The 24,652-nt window shown below is 43.5% G+C and overlaps 1 protein-coding gene across 1 annotated transcript in view; it reads right to left on the bottom strand.

Annotated features, from left to right (window-relative positions):
- Nucleotides 1–13,216: 13,216 nt before the first annotated feature.
- Nucleotides 13,217–24,652, bottom strand: part of vps37c (VPS37C subunit of ESCRT-I) — a 153,955-nt gene continuing 142,519 nt past the window's right edge. The window contains exon 5 of the mRNA XM_061771916.1: nucleotides 13,217–13,611. Within this exon, the coding sequence (XP_061627900.1) occupies nucleotides 13,327–13,611 (285 nt within the window). The 3' untranslated portion in view covers nucleotides 13,217–13,326. The remainder of the gene's footprint in view (nucleotides 13,612–24,652) is intronic.

The following is a 24,652-nucleotide window of genomic DNA, read 5'->3' as shown; positions in this document are numbered from 1 at the left end:
CCCAGCCAGCCACATCACCGACCACAATCACACCTCGGACTTCTGCGTTAACCATCCATGAACAGGATGTGAGACTCATTTTCAAATAACAAAAGATTAACAAAGCGGCAGGCCCAGACCATGTGTCCGCATCCTGCCTCAAAGTCTGCGCGGACCAGCTCGCGCCAGTCTTCACTAAGCTCTTCAATAGATCTGGAACTGTGCGAAGTACCATCCTGTTTCAAACGCTCCACCATCATTCCAGTCCCCAAGAAACATACAATCTCGGGTCTAAATGACTACAGGCCTGTCGCCTTGACATCTGTGGTCATGAAGTCCTTTGAACGTCTCGTGCTGGACCACCTCAAGAGCGTCACAGGTCCCCTGCTGGACCCCCTGCAGTTTACTACCGAGCGAACAGGTCTGCGGATGATGCAGTCAACATGGGACTGCACGTCATCCTTGAACACCTCGAAAGTGCAGGGACCTACACGAGGATCCTGTTCGTGGACTTCAGCTCAGCGTCCAACACCATCATCCCTGAACTCCTTTCATCCAAGCTTCTCCAGCTCAGCGTCTCACCTGCCATCTGCCAGTGGATTTACAGCTTCCTAACGGGCTGGACACAGCAGGTGAGGCTGGGAGAGACCACCTCATCCACACGCGGCATCAGCACTGGGGCGCCCCAAGGTTGTGTCCTCTCTCCGCTGCTCTTCTCTCTCTACACGAACGACTGCACCTCAGCGCACCCGGCTGTCAAACTCCTCAAGTTTGCAGATGACACCACTGTCATCGCCCTCATCAAGGACGGTGATGAGTCTGCATATCGACAGGAAGTGGAGCGGCTGGACCTGTGGTGCGGCCGACACAACCTGGAGCTGAACACGCTCAAGACTGTAGAGATGATCGTGGACTTCAGGAGGCATCCTTCGCCACAGCTGCCCCTCACGTTGTCCAGCTGCCTTGTGTCAACTGTCGAGACCTTAAAGTTCCTGGGAATTACAGTCTCTCAGGACATGAAGTGGGCAACCAACATCAACTCCGTCCTCAAAAAGGCCCAGCAGAGGATGTACTTCCTGCGGCTTCTGAGAAAGCATGGCCTGCCACAGGAGCTGCTGAGGCAGTTCTACACAGCGGTCATCGAATCAGTCCTGTGTTCTTCCATCACAGTCTGGTTTGGTGCTGCTACAAAAAAGTACAAACTCCGACTGCAACGGACAATCAAACCTGCTGAAAGGATTGTCGGTACCCACCTACCCATCCTTGAGGACCTGCACGCTGCAAGAACCAAGACAAGCGCGTGCAAAATCCCCTCGGACCCACCGCATCCCGGTCACCAGCTCTTCCAGCTCCTTCCCTCAGGTAGGCGCTACCGATCAATGTAAACTAGAACTAACAGACATTCCAACAGCTTCTTCCCTCTTGGGATGAACTTCTTAAACACCTAACCTACAATTCCATTACAACATGCTGGCAATTTTTTTGACTTGAGTTCATTGTCAGATTTCTGTGGGGCCAATTATATATTACTCGTGCACTCACTGTAGTAGTCTCGCCACGCTGGACTATTTGCATATCTGTTGTTGACCAATACTGGCCACTCATGCCAGAGTAGTGCTCCATTTGCACACTGATTGAAGGAGTATCTGCAACATTTGCACAACCAACATTGTCCCAGATTATCGCGCTACTTGTCACTTTAAACTGCATACACTCCTTGAAGTCTCGGCGCCCTTTGCACAATGGTCATTGCACCGGACTATTGCAATATTGGTCATTCGAACTGCTCTAAGTGCTAGAGGACTCTGCATCTTTTTGCACAATTGTCAAAAACATTTTTTTTTTAAATGTTCCGGCATTACCAGATAACTATTAACCCCTTATTGCTCAGTGACTGTTTTTGTCAATGTCTTTATGTCCCAAAAGTGTTCTCTGTCAATTGACTGTCTGTTGTCATACTAGAGCGGCTCCAACTACCGGAGACAAATTCCTTGGGTGTTTTTTGGACATACTTGGCAAATAAAGATGATTCTGATTCTGATGCTGATCACCCCTGTTTCCTTCACCAACATAGCCATTACTTTAAACTGCATACATTTCTTGAAGTCTCGGCGCCCTTTGCACAATGGTTATTCCACCGGACTATTGTTCTATTAGTCATTTCAAACCGCTCTAATAGGTAGAGTACTCTCCATCTTTTCGCACAATGGTCAAAAAAATAAAAAAACAAAAATTGTACCAGCATTACCAGATAACTATCCATCCATCCATTTTCTGAGCCGCTTCTCCTCAGTAGGGTCGCGGGCGTGCTGGAGCCTATCCCAGCTGTCATCGGGCAGAAGCCGGGGTACACCCTGAACTGGTTGCTAGCGAATCGCAGGGAACATACAAACAAACAACCATTTGCACGCACAGTCACACCGACGGGCAATTTAGAGTCTTCAATCAATGCATGTTTTTGGGATGTGGGAGGAAACCGGAGTGCCGGAGAAAACCCACGCAGGCACGGGGAGAACATGCAAAACTCCACACAGGCGGGGCCGGGGATTGAACCCGGGTCCTCAGAACTGTGAGGCTGACGCTCTAACCAGTCGTCCACCGTGCCGCCACCAGATAACTATTAACCCCTTATTGCTCAGTGACTGTTTTTTTTCAGTCTTTATGTCCCAAAAGGGTTCTCTGTCAATTGACTGTCTGTTGTCATACTAGAGCGGTTCTAACTACTGGAGACTAATTCCTTGTGTGTTTTTGACATACTTGACAAATAAAGATGATTCTGAGTCTGATTCTGATCACCCCTGTTTCCTTCACCAACATAGCCATTACAATCTGCACCAATCATGACTCTCTCTCTGTCTGGGATGCTCAGAACTACTTCGTCTAGCTCCTTCAATAATTTCTCTTTCACCTCTAGGTCAAATCCTACCTGTGGGGGAAAGCTTCTCATCACATTATACATCTTCTTTTCCTTTCGGCTTGTCCCTTTAGGGGTCGCCACAGCGCGTCATCCTTTTCCATGTACGCCTATCTCCTGCATTCTCCTCTCGAACTCCAACTGCCCTCATGTCTTCCCTCACGACATCCATCAACCTTCTCTTTGGTCTTCCTCTAGCTCTCTTGCCTGGCAGCTCCATCCTCACCATCTTTCTACCAATATACTCACTATTTCTCCTCGAGATGTGTCCAAACCATCGAAGTCTGCTCTCTTTGTCTCCAAAACATCTAACCTTGGCTGTCCCTCTGATGAGCTCATTTCTAATTTTATCCAACTTGGTCACTCCGAGAGCGAACCTCAGCATCTTCATTTCCGCCACCTCCAACTCTGCTTCCTGTTGTCTCTTCAGTGCCACTGTCTCTAATCCGTACATCATGGCTGGCCTCACCACTGTTTTATAAACTTTGCCATTCATCCTAGCAGAGACTCTTCTGTCACATAACACACCTGACACCTTCCTCCACCCGTTCCAACTTGCTTGGACCAGTTTCTTAACTTCCTGACCACACTCACCATTGTTCTGGACGGTTGACCCCAAGTATTTGAAGTCCTGCACCCTTGCTATCTCTTCTCCCTGTAGCCTCACTCTTCCCCCATGACCCCTCTCATTCATGCACATATATTCTGTCTTACTTTGGCTAATCTTCATTCCTCTTCTTTCCAGTGCATGCCTCCATCTTTCTAACTGTTCCTCCACCTGCTCCCTGCTTTCACTGCAGATCACAATGTCATCTGCAAACATCATGGTCCACGGGGATTCCAGTCTAACCTCATCTGTCAGCCTATCCATCACCACTCCAAACAGGAATGGGCTCAGGGCTGATCCCTGATGCAGTCCCACCTCCACCTTAAATTCGTCTGTCACACCTACAGCACACCCCACCGCTGTTCTGCTGCCCTCGTACATGTCCTGTATTATTCTAACATACTTCTCTGCCACTCCAGACTTCCGCATGCAGTACCACATTTCCTCTCTAGGTACTCTGTCATAGGCTTTCTCTAGATCTACAGAGACACAATGTAGCTCCTTCTGACCTTCTCTGTACTTTTCCATCAACATCCTCAAGGCAAATAATGCATCTGTGGTACTCTTGTCTAGGCATGAAACCATACTGTTGCTCACAAATACTCACTTCTGTCCTGAGTCTAGCCTCCACTACTCTTTCCCATAACTTCATTGTGTCGCTCATCAACTTTATTCCTCTATAGTTCCGACAGCTCTGCACATCACCCTTGTTCTTAAAAATGGGCACCAGCACACTTTTCCTCCATTCCTCAGGCATCTTCTCACACCCTAGAATTCTATTGAACAAGCTGGTCAAAAACTCCACAGCCACCTCTTCTAGATGCTTCCATACCTCCACAGGAATATCATCATGAACAACTGCCTTTCCATTTTTCATCCTCTTTAATGCCTTTCTAACTTCCCCCTTACTAATCAGTGCCACTTCCTGGTCCACCAAACTTGCCTCTTCTACTCTCCCTTCTCTCTCATTTTCCTCATTCATCAACTCCTCGAAGTATTCTTTCCATCTACTTAGCACAATGCTGGCACCAGTCAACATATTTCCATCTCTATCCTTAATCACCTTAACCTGCTGCACATCCTTCCCATCTCTATCCCGTTGTCTGGCCAGCCTGTATAGATCCTTTTCTCCTTCTTTAGTGTCCAACCTGCCATACATGTCATCATATGCCTCTTGTTTGACCTTTGCCACCTCTACCTCTGCCCTGTGTCGCATCTCAAAGTATTCCTTTCGCCTCTCCTCGGTCCTCTGTGTCCCACTTCTTCTTAGCTAACCTTTTTCCTTGAATGATTTCCTGTACTGTGAGGTTCCACCACCAAGTCTCCTTCTCTCCTTTCCTGCCAGAAGACACACCAAGTACTCTCCTGCCTGCCTCTCTGATCACCTTGGCTGCAGTGGTCCAGCCTTATGGAAGTTCCTCCCGTCCACCGAGAGCCTGTCTCACCTCTTCCTGAAAAGCTGCACAACACTCGTCCTGTCTCAGCTTCCACCACATGGTTCTCTGCTCTGCCTTTGTCTTCCTAATTTTCCTCCCCACCACCAGAGTCATCCTATGGTGTCTCACCACACTCTCCCCTACCACTACCTTACAGTCGTTAACCTCCTTCAGATTACATCGTCTGCACAAGATGTAATCTACCTGCGTGCTTCTACCTCCGCTCTTGTAGGTCACCCTATGTGCGTGCCTCTTCTGGAAAAAAGTGTTCACTACAGCCATTTGCATCCTTGTTGCAAAGTCTACCACCATCTGTCCCTCCAAGTTCCTTTCCTGGATGCCATACTTACCCATCACTTCTTCATCACCCCTATTTCCTTCATCAACATGTCCATTACAATCTGCACCAATTACGACACTCTCTCTGTCTGGGACGCTCAGAACTACTTCTAGCTCCTTCCAAAATTTCTCTTTTCACCTCTAGGTCACATCCTACCTGTGGGGCATAGCCACTAATCGCATTATACATAACACCCTCAATTTCAAGTTTCAGCCTCATCACTCATCATTCTTCGCCAACTCTTCTTTTAAAATAACCCTGACTCCATTTCTCTTCCCAGCTACACCATGGTGAAATAATTTAAACCCTACCCCTAAACTTTGAGCCTTACTGCCTTTCCACCTGGTGTCCTGGACACACAATATATCAACCTTTCTCCTAATCATCATGTCAACCAACTCCTGAGATTTTCCTGTCATAGTCCCAACATTCAAAGTCCCCACATTCAGTTCTAGACTATGTGCTTTCCTCTTCTCTTTGTGCCGAAGAACCCGCTTTCCACCTATTCTTCGACTTCGACCCACAGTAGCTGAATTTCCAACGGCGCACTGCAGGTTGACGGCGCCGGTGGCGGATGTTGTTAACGCTCATATTTGTTTGGCAAGGTTTGAAGCCGGATGCCCTTCCTGACGTAACCTTCTGCACTTATCCGGGCTTGGGACCGGCCTAGAGGTTTGCACTGGCTTGTTTCCCCAATAGGCCTGCATTGGAATTAATTTCTTACTCCACTGGTTTAAACCACAGAAAATTCTACAATGAAATCCAATATCAGAGGCGTGGTCCTTCTGACCACTTTTGGCTTTGGTGGCAGCACCATTTTTCTCCTTGGTACAAAAGGTCAGAGCTTTTTGTTCTCGATGCTCTTCTTTATTCTGAAGATGCTGGCTCCCAGCCAGGAAGTCCCATCTCTCCCCGCGAGAGACGGGAAGCGCTCTTAAACAGGCTAGGCCTGGCCGACCCTTCTTTGCCATGCCGACGACTGCTGACCGCAGGTTAATTCTGTCAGCTCCCCATAACTAGACTTTTGTGTGCGGATGAGTCACAATTGACGGGAATCTGGCAGGAAGGATTTGCGGTGTTCTCTCAGCATGTGGCGAACACAACCACGCCACCCAAGCGCTCTGGCCACCCTACACTTGAATTCTTACTATTTCCCTTTTTCTTCTCTTTCTTCAAATCCACCTGTCGGCGCCCTTGCCCAGCCATTGGGAGGATTGACCCGCCTGCCTAAATCTTGTTCAATGTAACATGAGTACAACGTGCTGATTACCAAGTACAAATTGGTGCATAATTGGGTTATCCTAACGCTCACAGAAATTCCCAGCTCCAGCATTGCTCACCGCACATTCTCATTTCACACTTACATCACAAGTTCAGCCTTCTTTACAAATGTTTATCTGTGCATTATCTCTTTGAAGTCAAACTATTCATTTGTATTAATGTAGCGAGCCTTCTAAGTACTCAGATTGATCGAGGTTTTTCTTCACTTTTTCTAAAATTTACGAATATAAAAAGAGACATGGTGCCCTACATGAGACAAAGATAGTTTGATTGTAACGTTAAACGTACGTCGAACCACATCAGAAGTAAACACAGGTGTGAACTTTCTGACGTATTCTTTTCCAAAATTAATTACGCTTTTATCCAAAACCAATATATACTACAGATTGGTGCCCCGTGTGAGGGGTTATGTTTTCGTTCAACTCAAATACACAAAATTCATGATATTTGTAATATAGGCCAACCTATGCCATCTTGGTGGGGGCATGTTCATGCATAGCATGTGTGTGAGCGTCAGTCTGTTACCATGGTGACACAGACTGGTGAGCACTTGTGAACTTGAGGAAACTAAGATTAGCCCTCTCAGTGAAACTGGAGTGAATTTATTGCTAAATGTTAGTCGGATAGCCGTGTTTTGCGCACTTCATGATTTGAACTGTGGCAAGATTTCCTACACAAGTTCTTGTTAAAAAGGCCTTCAAGGATTGCGAACGGGTCACAAATTCTGGGCAAACACGCGATACCTTGTCCCCTATAACCAGACTAGTTATATGCCCGTTGTGGTTTAGGGAAATTTTATTTTGAGCTTTGCTGCATAAATAGGTTATTTGGGAAGTCACTGGTCGCAAATACACACGTTCGATACCAAGAATCCCTATTGTGTGCTCAGTCGAGCTCCGGGCTAAAGTGTTAGTTCTTTGTGTTTGTGAAAACACGTGGCGTCCATGAGGGTTGCCATTTTGCTTTGTGTGTTGAAACCATGAGGCTCCTGCGTAGGACGCCATTTTGTCATTTGCTTCGGGCTTCTGTATTTCGCCATCTTCTTTTGGGGAAGATTCCACATGGTGTCAGTATAAGTTGCCATTTTGCTTCCTTCTTTGGGGCCTTTAACCCCTGTGTATGCTTCGGGTTATTCTCGAGTGCCCCCTCGTGGACCTTCAAAAGACTAACTTCATGGCGGAACTTGAAGCTGGGCTTTTTCCCATCAAAGAAGAAATAAAAGAACTCAGGAGAGCATTCCGAGAAGACCTAATGAGAATCCGGGGGGAGATGTAGTGTGAGATCAATGCAATACATGAAGAAATCGATCGTAAATGCTCCGAAAGCAAGAAAGAGCTACAGGCACAAGCAGTTAACTTCAAAGAAACACAAGCACGTATAGCCGAACTGGAGGAATGGCAGGCGGATTTGGGCACTAAGATGTGGGCGATGTCTGAACGGTCATGCCAGCTCCAAGAGAAGCTGACCGATTTGGAAGGCAGGTCACGGAAGAATAATCTCGGAGGCCCAGCCAGCAGAGGCGGAGGCCCAGCCAGCAGAGGTGGAGGCCCAGCTAGCAGAGGTGGAGGCCCAGCTAGCAGTGGTGGAGGCCCAGCTAGCAGTGGTGGAGGCCCAGCTAGCAGTGGAGGCCCAGCCAGCAGAGGCAAAGGCCCAGCCAGCAGAGCCAGAGGCCCAGCCAGCAGAGGTGGAGGCCCAGCTAGCAGTGGTGGAGGCCCAACTAGCAGTGGTGTTGGCCCAGGTGGCAGTGGTAGAGGCCCAGCTAGCAGAGGTGGAGGCCCAGCTAGCAGTGATGGAGGCCCAGCCGGCAATGGTGGTGGCCCAGCTAGCAGTGGTGTTGGCCCAACTAGCAGTGGTGTTGGCCCAGGTGGCAGTTGTAGAGGCCCAGCTAGCAGAGGTGGAGGCCCAGCCGGTAGAGGTGGAGGCCTAGCTAGCAATGATGTTAGCTGATCTAGCATTGGTGTTAGCCCGGCTGCTCGAGGTAAAGGCCCAGTTGGCAGTGATGTTGGCCCAGGTAGCAGAGGTGGAGGCCCATCTAGCACTGGTCCAGGGTTTAGTTCAACATCACCAGCCAAAAGAAGTATCAGCAAGAGATTAAAAACACCCAGGAGTGGTTTGCCTGTGACAGCCTGTTCCTGCTCACCTGGGGGTGGCCTGGCATGGCCATAGTTCAGTACCCTTGTGAATAGCATGTGCTGACTCCATCTGGCTGGATATAAGGTTAGAGTGTCCCTTATTTTGGACATGTTGAATTTAGCAGAAGATAGCACCCCGGCAGCCATCTTGTTTTTTCCAATGGCTTTTAGTTCACGGATTGAGGCAATCGGAATGAATATATTACCTAGGATGTTCCAATCCTTGCCAGTTGAGGTCCCACAAACAGAGTTTATAAAATGGGATAGGACAATATCAAGATTTATTTGGGGAGGCAAACACCCCAGAGTGAGATATGTAACTTTACAATTGCCAAAAGAGAAGGAGGTATGGCTCTCCCGAATCTGAAAGAATACTACCACACAGCTCAATTCAGATGTATAGTTTGTTTGAACACTCCAAAATATTCAGCCAAGTGGAAGGGATTGGAAAGAGAATTTGATGGATATCCGATTCAGAGTTTATCCATCCTCCATCCATCCATTGTCTTCCGCTTATCCGACGTCAGGTCGCGGGGGCAGTAGTTTCAGCAGGAAAGCCCAGACTTCCCTCTCCACTTCCTCCAGCTCTTCCAAGGGGTTCCCGAGGCGTTCCCAGGCAAGCCGAGAGACATAGTCTCTCCAGCGTATCCTGGGTCGTCCCCGGGGTCTCCTCCCGGTGGGACGTGCCCGGAACACCTTACCAGGGAGGCGTCCGGGAGGCATCCGAAACAGATGCCCGAGCCACCTCATCTGGCTCCTCTCAATGCGAAGGAGAAGCGCCTCTACTCTGAGCTCCTCCCGGATGACTGAGCTTTTCACCCTATCTCTAAGGGAGAGGCCGGACACCGTGCGGAGGAAACTCTTTCTGGCCGCTTGTATCCGGGATCTTGTTCGTTCGGTCACGACCCACAGCTCGTGACCATAGGTGACGGTAGGAACGTAGATCGACCGGTAAATAGAGAGCTTCGCCTTAGTTCTTCACCACAACGGACCGATACAAAGTCCGCATCACTGCAGACCCTGCACCGATCTGCCTGTTGATCTCGCATTCCATTCTTCCCTCACTCGTGAACAACACCCCAAGATATTTGAACTCCTCCACCTGGGGAAAGATCTGGAGAGGGCAGTCCACCCTTTTCTGACTAAGGAGAAAACCCACGCAGGCACAGGGAGAGCATGGAAACTCCACACAGGCGGGGCCGAGGATTAAACCCCGGTCCTCAGAACTGTGAGGCAGACGCTCTAACCAGTCGTCCACCGTGCAGCCGTTGATGATATAATTCAATTAAAATGGGTGGCATTGGATAAAAACTTCAAACCAAACGAACATGATAAGGGCTTTAAGTGGTGGACAAATAAGGGAATAACAGCATAGTGTACCTTGGTGAAAAATGGGGAATTAAAAAGTTTCGAAGGTTTGAAAAATGAGTAGGAGCTCGAGAATTATGACTTTTATAGATCTTTACAAGCAATAGATTATTGTAGGAAAGAGATCAGAATAGACCTCTCTTGGGAAATGTGGTGTGTAAATCAACTTTTGATCAAGTCATACAAGGGTAATTTGTTTAGAATTATATCTGCATTATACAAGGCCCTGACAGCAAATAAGAATTCATCCCAGTATGTCAAAAAGAAATGGGAATCTGAATTTGAGATAGAAATCACAGACCGACAACTGCATGGGATGTGGAAGGCCCATCAATCAACCACAAGTTCACAAACATGGAGGGAATTTTTGTGGAAAAATGTAATACGATTCTTTGTTACACCCAAAATTAAAAATAAATACTCAAGAACCAATTTTGTATGTTGGAGAGATTGTGGCGAAGTGAATGCAGATCATGCGCACATCTTTTGGAAATGTCATAAAATAACACTTTTTTTGAAAGGAATACACATCACAATGGAAAAGATATTGCGGTATAATTTCCCCTTCAACTGCAAAACCCAAAACATGAATGACTTCAGTGAAGGACTGATACATGCCAGTGATAAATATTTGGTGAATATTCTATTCGTAGCAAGTAAAAAATTATATCACTAGAAAATGGTGTAATGTGAACCTACCTAATCAGGATCAATGGATGGCAATTGTGGAGGAAATTTGTGTGATGGAGATGGTGGACTTTTCGTATGAGACTGCAGGGAACTCAAGGAGATCAAAAATGGGGAAAATTGACTACATACAAGAATTTAAATAGCGACTGAAATGAGAAGAAGAGATATGGAAATGTGACTTCTGTTATTGTTGTGTTTTATTGTTATTATTACGTGTTTTTTTTTTCTTTTGTTAATTGTAACTTTTGTCCTGTTCCTGTAGCCTGTTTAGGCAATGTTAAGGAAGGAGGAAAAATTAAATAAAAAAAAAAAAATTGAATGACAACCAGCTCATGTACTGGCATTGTCTCGGGAATTTGACGATTTTGAAGAAGAATACAGAAGAAATTTGAAGAAGAAAATTATATTTAGAAAAATCTTATATCTAGAAAATCTTCCCATCCCTTCCTTACAAATATATCGAACTCTGGATCTTACAGTAAGTAAGTAAGTATTAAAGCACCAGGTTGGAGAACGGATCATGTTTGATTCAACTTTGAGGCAGAGCGAGATTGGAGCATGATCGCTAATTATTATTGGATGCATTTTGGAAGTACTGTTTTGAGCAATTGAGTTATTTGTGACAAAGTAGTCAATTCTCGAGAAGGAGCAGTGAACTGAAGAAAAGATGTAAATGTATTCCATTTTTGTATGATTTAAAAAAACATTTATTCTCCATATGTCGGCGAGTCCGAAATCGTGCATATATTCATCTAATATGGTTTAGATTTGTTTTTATTTGAGCGGTCTATGGTTGGATCAAGTACTATATTAAAGTCACCACCTATAATAATTGTTGAATTAGCTGACAAATTGGACAGATGTGAAGAAAGTGTGTGACTAAAAGTTGGATCATCAATATTAGGGGCGTATGCATTAACTAATGTGTGTAATTTGTTAAATATAGTTGAATGAACAATTATGTATCGGCCCTCTGGGTCAATTATTGTGCTATTTAGTGTAAACAGTAGTCTACTATAAATTAGTATTGCGACTCCTTGTTGTCTGCCGTTATAGTGAGCTGAAAAGAACTGACTGAAATTTAAGTCAGATAGGTAATTTTCTTCTGATTTTGACAAATGGGTTTCTTGTATGAAGAAAAAATCTGTTTTTAATTTCGTGATGTAATCCATCCATCCATTTTTTGAGCCGCTTATCCACACAAGAAGTCCCGCGACCCTAACCAGGATAAGCGGTGTTGAAAATGGATGGATATTAATGATAAGTGTACAATTGTTATCAGTCTAACGTGGGACAATCTGTGTGAGTCTATCATCGATACGTGTGTGGGAAAGGTAGAAAACTCTCAGAAATATTATGTCTAATGGGAACTTTCTTCCTGTGTTGCTGGTAAAATGAAGTTGTGTTAGGAGGTATGTATTGAGGTATTGAACATGTTGTATTTGAGTTCAGCGTAGAAAAAACATGGAAATGGAAGACAAGGGAATATATCACGAGTTAAACATACAAGCACAGGTAACATGCGGATACATTTGCGTAGGTGGGGGCAGGGAGGGGGGGGAGTGAGCATTCGGTAAGTGGGGAGCGGGAGGTGCCATAAAGAACGGAAAAAGAAGTCCCAAAGAGAAAGATGAGTAAAACGAAAATTAGGGAAATGACCCACGTCAGTGAGTGGACGGTGGAATAGGACAAGCGCAATTCCCTTTTTTCCCCCTAAACAAATTACATGGTTTTTCTACACGATATACCAGATATTAGAGCAAACATGACAGGAATGCTCATCTATTAGAAGAGCCAATGTGTGTATGTGTGTAACACGCTCAAGACTGTAGAGATGATCGTGGACTTCAGGAGGCATCCTTCACCACAGCTGCCCCTCACGCTGTCCAGCTGCCTTGTGTCAACCGTCAAGACCTTCAAGTTCCTGGGAATCCAGTCTTTCAGGACCTGAAGTGAATGTGTGTATATATATATATGTGAATATATATGTGTGTGTATATATATGTGAATAAAAAAAAAAAATATATATATATATATACACATATACTTATATATACACACCCTTAGCTTCACTTCATTTGAAGCTTCCCTGCAACAAAGCACCACTGTTCAAGCACAAACCAATTAAACAGCAAAACCATATCACATTAATATATATACATTCACATATATATATATATATACACACACACACACACATATAATATATATATATATATACACACACATATATATATATACATACATACACACACACATATATACACACATATATATATATATATATATATACACACACACACCGTATTTTCACGACCATGAGGCGCACCGTATTAAAAGGCGCAGTCTCAGTTACGGGGTCTATTTCTGTGTTTAACACATACATAAGGCACACCGTATTATTAGGCGCAGGCATGGTAAAACATATGCTAGCTTAAAACATACGGTAGCATGCATGCATGCTAAAACATACACTTGCGTGCTTGCTAGCGTATGTTTTTAAAAAGGCAGCGGGAGCAAAACTGAGTTCGGTTGTACTTTATTGAAGTATTTAACAATGTATTCACGTTATTTTTTTATCAATCCTCATCCACAAATCCATCAAAGTCCTCATCTTCTGTATCCGAACTGAACAGCTGGGCAAGTTCTCCATCAAACATGCCGGGTTCCCTCTCGTTATTGTCGGAGTCAGTCCCGTTGCCGGGGGGCTGTTCAGCAATGATGCCGGCTTTCGCGAAAGCTTGGGCAACAGTCAAAGCAGATACCTTAGCCCAGGCATCCACAATCCATTCACATATGGTGGCGTAGGTCATTGTGTTGTTTGATGATGAAGCTTCTCCCCGATTAGTTTGGATGCATTTTTTCTGTAAATTGCCAGAAAAAAATGGCTTTTAAGACTTCAGAATTCATTCTGCTGCTACCATCATGTGTTACATCATCAATAAAAACTCATGAGACCATTCCAGAAGCAGCTAGGCAAGCCCAAGCCATGAAATTAACTCCACCATGCTTCACAAATGAGCTTCTGTGGTTTGATCATAAGCAGATCCTTCTTTTCTCCATACTTTGCCCTTTCCATCACTTTGGTAGAGGTTAATCTTGGTCTCATCAGTCCATAAAACTTTGTTCCAAAACTTTTGTGGCTCATCTCTGTCCTTTGCAAAATCCAATCTGGTCTTCCAATTCTTTTTGCTGATGAGTGGTTTACATGTTGTGGAATGGCCTGTATATTTCTTCTCTTGAAGTCTTCTTCGAACAGGGGATTGTGATCAGAATCAGAATCATCTTTATTTGCCAAGTATGTCAAAAACACACAAGGAATTTGTCTCCGGTAGTTGGAGCCGCTTAAGTATGACAACAGACAATCAATTGACAGTGAATACTTTTGAGACATAAAAACGTAAAAACACAGTCACTGACCAATAAAAGGTTTCCAGTAATGTAGTAATGCGGATAATAATTTTTTGGGGGACAATTGTGCTTATGTTGCCGAGTCCTCTAGCGCTTTAGAGCAGAAATGACTACTAGAACAATAGTAAGGTGCAGTGACCATTTTGCAAATGGTGCAGAGACTTCAAGAAATTATGCAGTTTAAAGTGACTTGTAGTGCGATAATCTGAAACAATGTTAAATGGTGCAGATACTTCTCAAGCACATGAGTGCCTATTCTTGTCTTAGTTCTGGCAGCGTGCAAGTCCTCAAGGATAGATAGACAGGTACCGACAATTTTTTCAGCAGTTTTGATTGTCCGTTGCAGTCCTTTGTCCTTTTTTGTGGGAGAACCAAACCAGATTGTGATGGATGAACACAGGACTGATTCGATGAATGCTCTGTAGAATTGCCTCAACAGGTCCTGTGGCAGGCCATGCTTCCTCAGAAGCTGCAGGAAGTACATCCTCTGCTGGGTGTTTTTGAGAATGGAGTTGATGTTGGTCTCCCACTTCAGGTCCTGAGAGACTGTGATTCCCAGGAACTTGAAGGTCTCGACGGTTAACACAGGTCAGTTGGAGACCGTGAGGGGCAGCTGTGGCGAATGATGCCTCAAGTCCACGATCATCTCTACAGTCTTGAGCATGTTCAACTCCAGGTTGTGTCTGCTCCACTTCCTGTCGATACACAGACTCGTCACCGTCACTCGTCTCCAAACTTTAGGAGTTTGACAGCCGGGTGCATTGAGGTGCAATTGTTCATGTTGAGAGAGAAGAGCAGCGGAGAGAAGACACATCCTTGGGGCGCCCCAGTGCTGGTGGTGCGTGTAGATGAGGTGGAGCCTCACATGCTGTGTCCTGCTCGTCAGGATGCTGTAAATCCACTGGTAGATGGCAGGCGAGACGCTGAGCTGGAGAAGCTTGGAGGTGAGGAGTTCGGGGATGATGGTGTTGAATGCAGCTACTTACCTACATAAATAGCTTCACCCCTTCCCTGTGGAGGTTGGCAACCCATTTTGTCTGGCAATTTAAAGAAAAATACATCCAAACTAATCGGAGAAGCTTCATCATGCAACAAGATAGATTTTAATGACCCAAAACACACTGCCAACACAAAAAAGAACTTAATCAGGGGGGAAAAGTGGAAGGTCTTAGACTGGCCAAGTCAATCACTGGACTAACCCATTTTTTCCAAGTTTTTTGTTACGCTTGACAATTTTGCAATACTCAGAACATTGGTGACAGAGTTAGCATTTTAGAAATACAAATCGGCCTGGTATAAAATACAAAGGGAATACCACCTGCTAATGAGAAATGTGTGAATAGTGAATACTGTAAAAATTTGTCTGCATAAATACAGAAACTCACGGACACAGCAGCAGAAAAATAGATATTCGTTTTCCAATCTTTGTTGAAAAAGCTGAATAAATCTTTCACTTCCTCGATATTTTGGAATCATTTGTAGATGTTTCTCAAGCCACTTATAAAACAGCTGCTTTACACTGATAAGGGTACACTACCACCTAGTGGTAAGACACCGTCACTTGGCGGTAATTTGTAAGGCAACGATGTATTATGGGAAATATAATTGATGTTGAATACACGTGTAAACTGCTCAATTAACTTATTTTAAGGCCTTTCAGACCCCCCACATTTGGCCCGGGGGCCATGAGTTTGACACATATGCAATAGAGCATGCATTTTAACTCCTGAAGAGGAGACTGAAGGGAGAAACCCCCAGAAACAAACAAGAACTGAAAGTGGTTGCAGTATGGGCCTGGAAAAGCATTTCAAACAAAGAATACAAGTCTGGTGAAGTCAATGGGTCGCAGGCTTGATGCAGTTATTGCAAGTAAGGGTTATGCCACCAAATATTAAATGGTTTTCACTTTAAGTTAATTGAATCATGTCTGTTCCAATGTTTTTGCTCACTTAAAAAGTGGGTGACTTCAAACAAAAGGTGCTCTGTCCTGAGTTGTTTAATACATCTCGTGAATACCATGAAATAAAAGCCGGAATTCTGAACTTTTGTCTCATATTCATCTTTTGATCTGAAACCCAAATGTCTTCAGTTTACAACAAAAACAAAAGAATTGACATTGCGGTTTCAATACTTTTGGACAGGACTCTCCCTCTCTCTTTCTTTCTCTCTCTCTCTCTCTCTCTCTCTCGCTCTCTCTCACACGCGTAATAAAATTCTGAGAATAATTTTGGTTAATTGTGCTACTACCACTTGCTTCAATTCTTACTTAAACATGTCTACCATATATAGACAGTATTTTGTAAGCGCATTGATCGTTATTTCATTATATACAATATCAGTATAGCGTCAATATGGTCAGACCCATTATCAGCATTATACTAATAACATTTGTATGCTATCATTATCTTTGAGACTGATAATCAAAATATTACTAAATGTAAATACATAAAAAGTGCTCTAGACACATTACAAAAATGTGGGTGCAACAAAATATCCAGCTAGGTACTTTTCCTTTACCCCAAAAACCTGTCTGTCAACAAGAGGTCATGTAAATAACAAGTGAGGGGTTTTGAGTAGTCCGGCAATCGAAGGACTTTCTTCCGTTGGATAAAATCTGCCTCAGAATTTTTTGTCCAGGTTAGTTAAGCATAATTCCTGATCCAGGACCTGCAACAATTTGTCATGGCCAAATGTAAAATCTGTACCATTATTAGTTTTTTTTCATCTGAAGGTTGGGGGGTTTGAAATTTAGAAATTTAGTTTTTCAAACGACAGTTAAAATGTCTTTGCTGACTGTATGCCCGTATCAGCTAACAATTTCAGTAAGGCCCCTGTTATCCTTTTTCAAACTATAGTCTACAAGTCTTGTAATTTGTATAATTTGTAATATGTATACCGCATGTGGACAGCCACTATATCATACCATGTTGACGTAATGACAAATGTGCACAATTTAGTCTATATTGCTTCATATGTCAACCCAAATAGGTGAATGTTCCTTGATGTTTGTAGAATAATCATCATATGTATCACTGTAATAATGCTAATATCGGCGCTGTGTTTGCAGCCTGTTGAATTGGCTCTAAGTGAATCTATAAATTCAGATTTTGCGGCAATCCATTATGTGTGAAACTTAATAATGCAACGTGTGACGTGACTTGTGCTGCTAAGCACAAAAATAAAACAATCCACTGCCTTTGTACTCCAGAGCACAAAACAAGACAAAACCAAAAACGAAACCAACAAAACAAAGAAAACAAAAACAACTCCAGACATCACCCACACCCCCCTTTTGATAAAGTGACACATCATCCCACCCATGCTCACTTCAGCAAAATACAAAAAAAAAAAAACATTCTCGACAACTAAAAAGTGGTTAATACCGAACGGAATTTGCCCCAAGGGGTATCGACTCCAATATTGGACAGGTATCGCCAACAGCATCCGTGCGAAGTGGAGACTGGCAGTGTTGGCGGATGGGCAGTTTAGGTTCAATTGAATCGGCGATAGTTCCTGATTAACCCCATATTTGCTTGTAGCCCAAATCGTGGGATTTGACTTGAGACTTGGGAAATGTCAAGGAAGCGGAAAAGAACATTGCACATAAAGTTCAATTTGTAATAAGACGCAATGCAAAGCACGTGTGCGTGTTGTGAAAAATCTGTTCTTTGACAAAGTTAAACAAAAAAGTTGCCCAATTAGCCGTGCGGCGACAGATAACCAAAGGCTTACATTCTTCTAATCGCGCTGAAGTTCCCTCAAGAGAAATGTGCACATAAGACACACAGCTCCGCATATACACACAGCCAACACTACATTAAAAAAACAACAACAACACACAGCTGCGCAAAGTCATGACTGCAGATTGCAGCATATAACAATCCTTTTAAAATATTTAACATTTTGCTTTTCACATTTGTGTTAATTTATTTATATAAGTGGAATTAACCATGAGTTTAACCAGAATTTGGATTTATCTGGAACCAAAAAATATTAAAACTTTATTTAAAAATTTCAATCATCAATTAAAAATATGCATTCTTAATTCTTTTTCCCAGACCAAATATCCACGAGTGAATAGTTTCTCGAAACCTTGAAAAATTACAAATCGTCGTACATTTCAGGTGATTCCTCGATCACCTTTTCTTTGGCCCCGAGCCAAGTTACACCATCCCCGATCTAGTGTGGATTTGTTCAAGCAGTTCCAAACTGCGACACCTTAGGTCCCAGATCAAACATCTACAACATCTAACGCGGGGAATATATCCTCAGACAATTACAAGTAACAAAATGCTTCTACATTTCTTACTAAAACAAAAACAAAAGAACAAACAACAGCGGTGAGAGATCGAAATATAATGCTAATTCTGTCGATTTGGACTGGTGTTGGAGAGGGGGAGGACATCTTTCTAATTCAAAGGGATCTATCAATTATACTTCATAGTTGCATACATTAACTCCATAAGCGTGTATATGAATGTCTGGTGGTGACTGTAAATTAAATAACTGGCCTAAGCGGAGCAGTGTTATCAGTGCCAAGCGCGTCTTCATTGCAGAAAAATAAAAAGAAACAGCAGTGTTGGATGCGTGTGTGTGTCTGTATATCAGCAGTTCAGCGCTGTTCTGTCTTTGGGGCTGCCAGGGGTCAACCAGAGGTCAGACGAACTGAGTCCCACATCATCGATCACCACCATGAGTGCAAAAGCCCCCTTTTTCCCCCCCCTCCTTCGGACAGTCTCTGATCCAATGTCTATCCAATGTCCCTTCTTTCCACAATGAAAGCATCTTCTGCACCGTCCGTGTCCCCTCCCATGTTCAGCTCCCAGCCTTAACCTCCTCAAATCTGGTTCAGCGGTGCTTTGCTATCGATGAGGCTGCACGGCCTGGCGGTGTGGGAGGGTGGCGGCTGCTCTTGTTGTGACAATGCAGCAGGCTGTGTGAGAAGAGGGGGGGAATCGCGGAAATGCTGCGTGTGGAGGGGCGTGGTGTGGGTCGCAGGAGGTGGTTGTGTTGGTCTTCTTAGAGATTGGAGTCCTCTTGATCTTTGTCATAAGGTGAGGCCGCTGTGGAACCCAACTCGCGACCACAACCTGACATCCACCCCTTGGCCATCTCGGACAGATTAGACCACAGGTGATACACAGCTATCAGAAACTTTCTTGACACATCGTTTTGTCAGAAAGCGTCTGTCCGTGTTCACATCTAAATCTAACAGTCAACCACATTTCCAGACATTTGACAGTTTTATCTCAAAGTTCCAAATCCTTGACTAATTCTTTGTTCTTTCTCAACCAACTTTATTTTATTTTTTTTAGTTGTACACAGGCTCCCTGTTGCTGGGAAACCACATTCATTTATCCACATCTCCACGCATTCCACAGACTTCTCTCCATATTCTTCTCTCATACGAGACATTACAGGCGATGTGTACACTGGTAATTCGGCCGTACTGTTTTTTTGCCTTTCCCACTTTCCATTTTCCAATAACCATTAGAAGCGCTTCACTTTTTTACAATATTCGAACGTCTTCGAAATTGTTGGTGACCCAACCCCTGATTATTGGACTCAAACCTGGGGACCCAAACCCCTGACTATCGGACTTGAACCTGACACTGACCTGAACCCCTAACCGAACTCCAACCCGGGAACTGTAACCCAGTCTTTCACCGGACTCGAACCTTAGGACTTTAATCCAGGACCTTAACCTAGACTTTAACCCGAACATAAGGACTCGGATCCTACCAATGGAATGTGGGGAGAGCAGTTACTAATACCACTTATTACAAAGGCAAGATTGTTTCAAATACAGTACACCATAGGTGTCAAACTCAAGGCCCAGGGGCCAGATGCGGCCCGCCACATCATTTTATGTGGCCCGCGAAAGCAAATCATGCTCCTCAACTTCCGTGATTTTTGCTAAAATCTGTAACCAAATTGTCATAATAATAAACAATAATGTTGAGATATTGCATTTTTCTGTTACCAAACCCATCTTCTACAGTAACTTAAACAATACTTGAACAAACTATTATCCTTGTCTTCTGATTTCAAAAGTAGTTATCCCTCCATTTGTTGTGTAATGGTAATAATATGATTTGGTGATTAAACATTTCACTGTTCTAACGGGCCTCTGAGGGAAATCATAACTACAATGCGGCCCGAGACAAAATTAATATGACACCCCTGTAATCACGCATGCCACCAACATTTATTCTCACTCCTTTCTGTCTTCCTGCTCTGCTTGTTCCCACACACACTAAACACACAAGTCTCACAAAACTCTCCTTGTGCACAACAAACAACTACCACACACACCATATTATCCCCTTATCACTAATGTTTGTTTTCTATGTTTTTCTGCTACCCTTCTATGTACCCTGGCTTTGCCTTAAGTATATCATATTTATCACCCTCTTTAAATAACATTTGTCCACATAACACCAGAAAATTGCTGAAAAACTGTAAAAAAAACAACAACAAAGAGTACATAGTACCTAGTCTATTTAAAATTACTATACACGCACCCATTATATGTCACACTTAACTTTTGTGTCATGGAATGTCAATGGCATTCGATCACAGACAAAGAGAATTAAGATTATGGATTATATCACTAAATTTAAAACAGACTTTCTCCTATTACGAGAAACACAATTATTGAGTCAGAAGAAAAATGCCTCATTGACTAATTCCAGGCGGCACGGTGACCGACTGGTTAGAGCGTTAGCCTCACAGTTCTGAGGACCCGGGTTCAATCCCCGGCCCCGCCTGTGTGGAGTTTGCATGTTCTCCCCGTGCCTGTGTGGGTTTTATCCGGGCACTCCGGTTTCCTCCCACATCCCAAAAACATGCATTAATTGGAGACTCTAAATTGCCCGTAGGTGTGAATGTGAGTGCGAATGGGTGTTTGTTTGTATGTGCCCTGCGATTGGCTGGCAACCAGTTCAGGGTGTACCCCGCCTCCTGCCCGATGATAGCTGGGATAGGCTCCAGCACGCCTGCGACCCTAGTGAGGAGAAGCGGCTCAGAAAATGGATGGATGGATGGATGACTAATTCCATTCAGGCTATCTCAACTTTTTATAACAGTAGACAAAGAGGAATCTCAATACTAGTTCAGAAAAGACTACTTTTTACAATAACTGGTACAGTAGCGGATCCAGAGGGCCGATACATAATTATACAGGCTACAATATTTAACAAACTAAAAAAAATTGTCAATTATATACGCTAATAATACAAATTATCCAGCCTTTTTTCTCACTTCCTTAACTTGTCAGCCAATTCTACAATTATAATGGGAGGCGACTTTAACCTTACGCTAAATCCCCTTATAGATCACTAAAATCTCAAAAATAGCAATCAGTCACAATATGAGAGCAGTATATGGAAAACTTTGGACTGGGTGACATATGGAGGCTAAAAAAAATGTACAAAAAGAAAAGACACATTTTCCTCGTCGGTTCACCGCTCTTTTTCAAGAATAGATTTTTTTTCTTTTAAACAATTCAGCAGCTCAAAGAATTACCTCCAAAATACATCCAATCATCAGCAGAGACCACGCACCAATTTCTCTCAATCTAAAAATTTAGTCAAATCTGGGACCTCCACCAACATGGCGCTTCAACATGTCCCTATTGAAAGGTCTGGACTTTGATTCTTTCGTGGTGAAAGAATGGGACGATTTTTTGAAATTCAATGACTCCCCAACTATATCCACATCTCTGCTGTGGGAAACCCGGAAATCTGTAATCAGAGGTCGAATCATATCATATTCTTTGCACAAGAAAAAACAAGAACTAAAATTAGAAAAGGAAATTGAGGAAAAAATTAAACATCTCACAGAAGAATATGCAATTAATCCAACATACGCTTAGAAAGCAACTTAAAAAGGCAAAACATCAATTAGATGTTAACTTATCAAAAAGAACATTTTCTACAACAACAGTTAAGATACACTAACTTTGAGTACAATAATAAATCAGGAAAATGTCTTGCGAACCAACTTCAGCGCCATAGAGAAAAATCATTAATTACATCCATTCAAGATTCAAACGGCACCTGCACACAGTCACACCTAGAAATAAATGAAATATTTTACAATTATTATAGCACCTTATACACATCTTCAAACAGCCCAGATCAAAAAGAAATTGAAACTTGTATTAAAGATCTAAACATTCCTCAATTAAATACAGAAATTAAAGACAGTCTTAATACTCCTTTAACCATTACAGAATTACATAATAAAATATGCAATTGGGAAGAGTGCCTGGCCCGAACGGAATCTACGTCAAATTCATTAAACATTTCTGGCCAATACTTGCGCCTCTATTTTTTAGAAGAGTCAAGGCGATTAGCAAAGGTCAAATAAGTAGCCATATGGACACAGCTTCAATTAAATTACTACTAAAGTCAGGCAAAGACCCCACTCTCCCGGCTAATTATTGGCCCTTGATTAATGTAGATGTCAAGATTATCTCGAAAGCCCTTGCAGTAAGACTTGTAAAGGTATTTCCGTCAATAATCCACTATGACCAGACAGGTTCCATTAAAGGTAGAAGTTCCACAAATATTGTCAGACATCTATTAAATATAATGAGCATGTCACAGCGTAAAAATCTAAAAGCAATCATCATGTCACTTGACGTAGAGAAAGCTTAAAGTTAACTGGGCTTTCCTGTTTGCAGTACTTGGCAAACTTGGCTTTGGAGACTCATTTATACATTGGATAGCAACTTTATACAACTCGCCAAAAGCGACAGTCACCACAAATAGGATCACATCACAAAGTTTTACTCCACAAAGAGGAACCAGACAAGGGTGTCCACTTTCACCAATGCTATTTGCAATATTCATCAAACCTCTTGCTACCGCTATATGTCAGAATGCTAATATTAAAGGTATTTAAGTGACAGAACACAAAATCAATCTGTATGCTGATGATATCCTTTTGTAGCGCCTTTCCAGTGTGTAAGACTATAATAAGAGCTGGCTAACCTGAGTTATTTCCTCTAAATTTCAAATTATTAAGACTTTGCTCTTTAGTTTTTGCAATCATTCGGTACAAAAGGTCTCTGCAATTATTTTCTCTATCGGGCCTTTTTGGCATGTGGGACTCCTGAGGCAGCTGATGGGTACCAGCTGGCCAAGCGGAATGCAGCTTTGGTGGTCGCTGAAACAAAAACTCGGGCATGGGAGGAGTTCGGTGAGGCCATGGAGAAAGACTTCCGGACGGCTTCGAGGAAATTCTGGTCCACCATCCGGCATCTCAGGAGGGGGAAGCAGTGCACCATCATCAGGGACAGTGCCTCTGGATTGGCAGACTGGGGTGGTGGTCCCCCTTTTTAAGAAAGGGGACCGGGGGTGTTCCAACTACAGGGGGCTCACACTCCTCAGCCTCCCTGGTAAGGTCTATTTGGGGGTGCTGGAGAGGAGGTCTGGAAGTCGAATCTCAGAGTGGAGGAGTTCAAGTATCTTGGGGTCTTGTTCACGAGTGAGGGAAAAATGGAACGGGAGCTCGACAGCCGGATCGGTGCAGCGTCTGCAGTGATGCGGACTTTGTATTGGTCCGTTGTGGTAAAGAAGGAGCTCAGCCGAAAGGCGAAGCTCTCAATTTATCGGTTGATCTACGTTCCTACCCTGGTCACGAGCTGTGGGTCGTGACCGAAAGAACGAGATCCCGGATACAAGCGGCCAAAATGAGTTCCCTCCGCAGAGTATCCGGGCTCTCCCTTAGAGATAGGGTGAGAAGCTTGGTCATCTCAGACCAGAGCCCCTGCTCCTCCACATTGAGAGGAGCCAGATGAGGTGGTTTTCACAGGTTATTTCCCAAAATACATTTCAATATAAATTCTTACACAAGAAAATAAATTCAGCACACCTGAATAACATTAACCAATATTCCACCTTCTAATATGAAGAAAACCCATAACTTCATTGCTGCTAAGCTAATTTGAACTTTTAACTTAATTTCTATTTATTAAGATAGAAACTTCATCCATCCATCCATTTTCTGAGCCGCTTCTCCTCACTAGGGTCGCGGGCGTGCTGAAGCCTATCCCAGCTATCATCGGGCAGGGGGCGGGGTACACCCTGAACTGGTTGCCAGCCAATCGCAGGCCACATACAAACAACCATTCACTCCCACGGGCAATTTAGAGTCTTCAATGAACCTACCATGCATGTTTTTGGATGTGGGAGGAAACCGGAGTGCCCGGAGAAAACCCACGCAGGCACAGGGAGAACATGCAAACTCCACACAGGCGGGGCCGGGGATTGAACCCCGGTCCTCAGAACTGTGAGACAGACGCTTTAACCAGTCCCTCACTGTGCCGCCAGATAGAAACTTATTTAACTATTTATTTGAATATACTGCAATATTTTAACTGGTATTTTCTTTCAATGTACCGTACCATTTTTTAACCGGGTTACACTTTATTTACAGGAACCCAGGTCATCTCTTCAGGCAGTCTTCAATCTCATTAAAACATTT

Source organism: Phyllopteryx taeniolatus, chromosome 4 (genome assembly GCF_024500385.1).
Source record: "Phyllopteryx taeniolatus isolate TA_2022b chromosome 4, UOR_Ptae_1.2, whole genome shotgun sequence".
NCBI classification, from domain to species: domain Eukaryota; kingdom Metazoa; phylum Chordata; class Actinopteri; order Syngnathiformes; family Syngnathidae; genus Phyllopteryx; species Phyllopteryx taeniolatus.
This window is presented reverse-complemented; position numbering and strand designations above follow the sequence as displayed.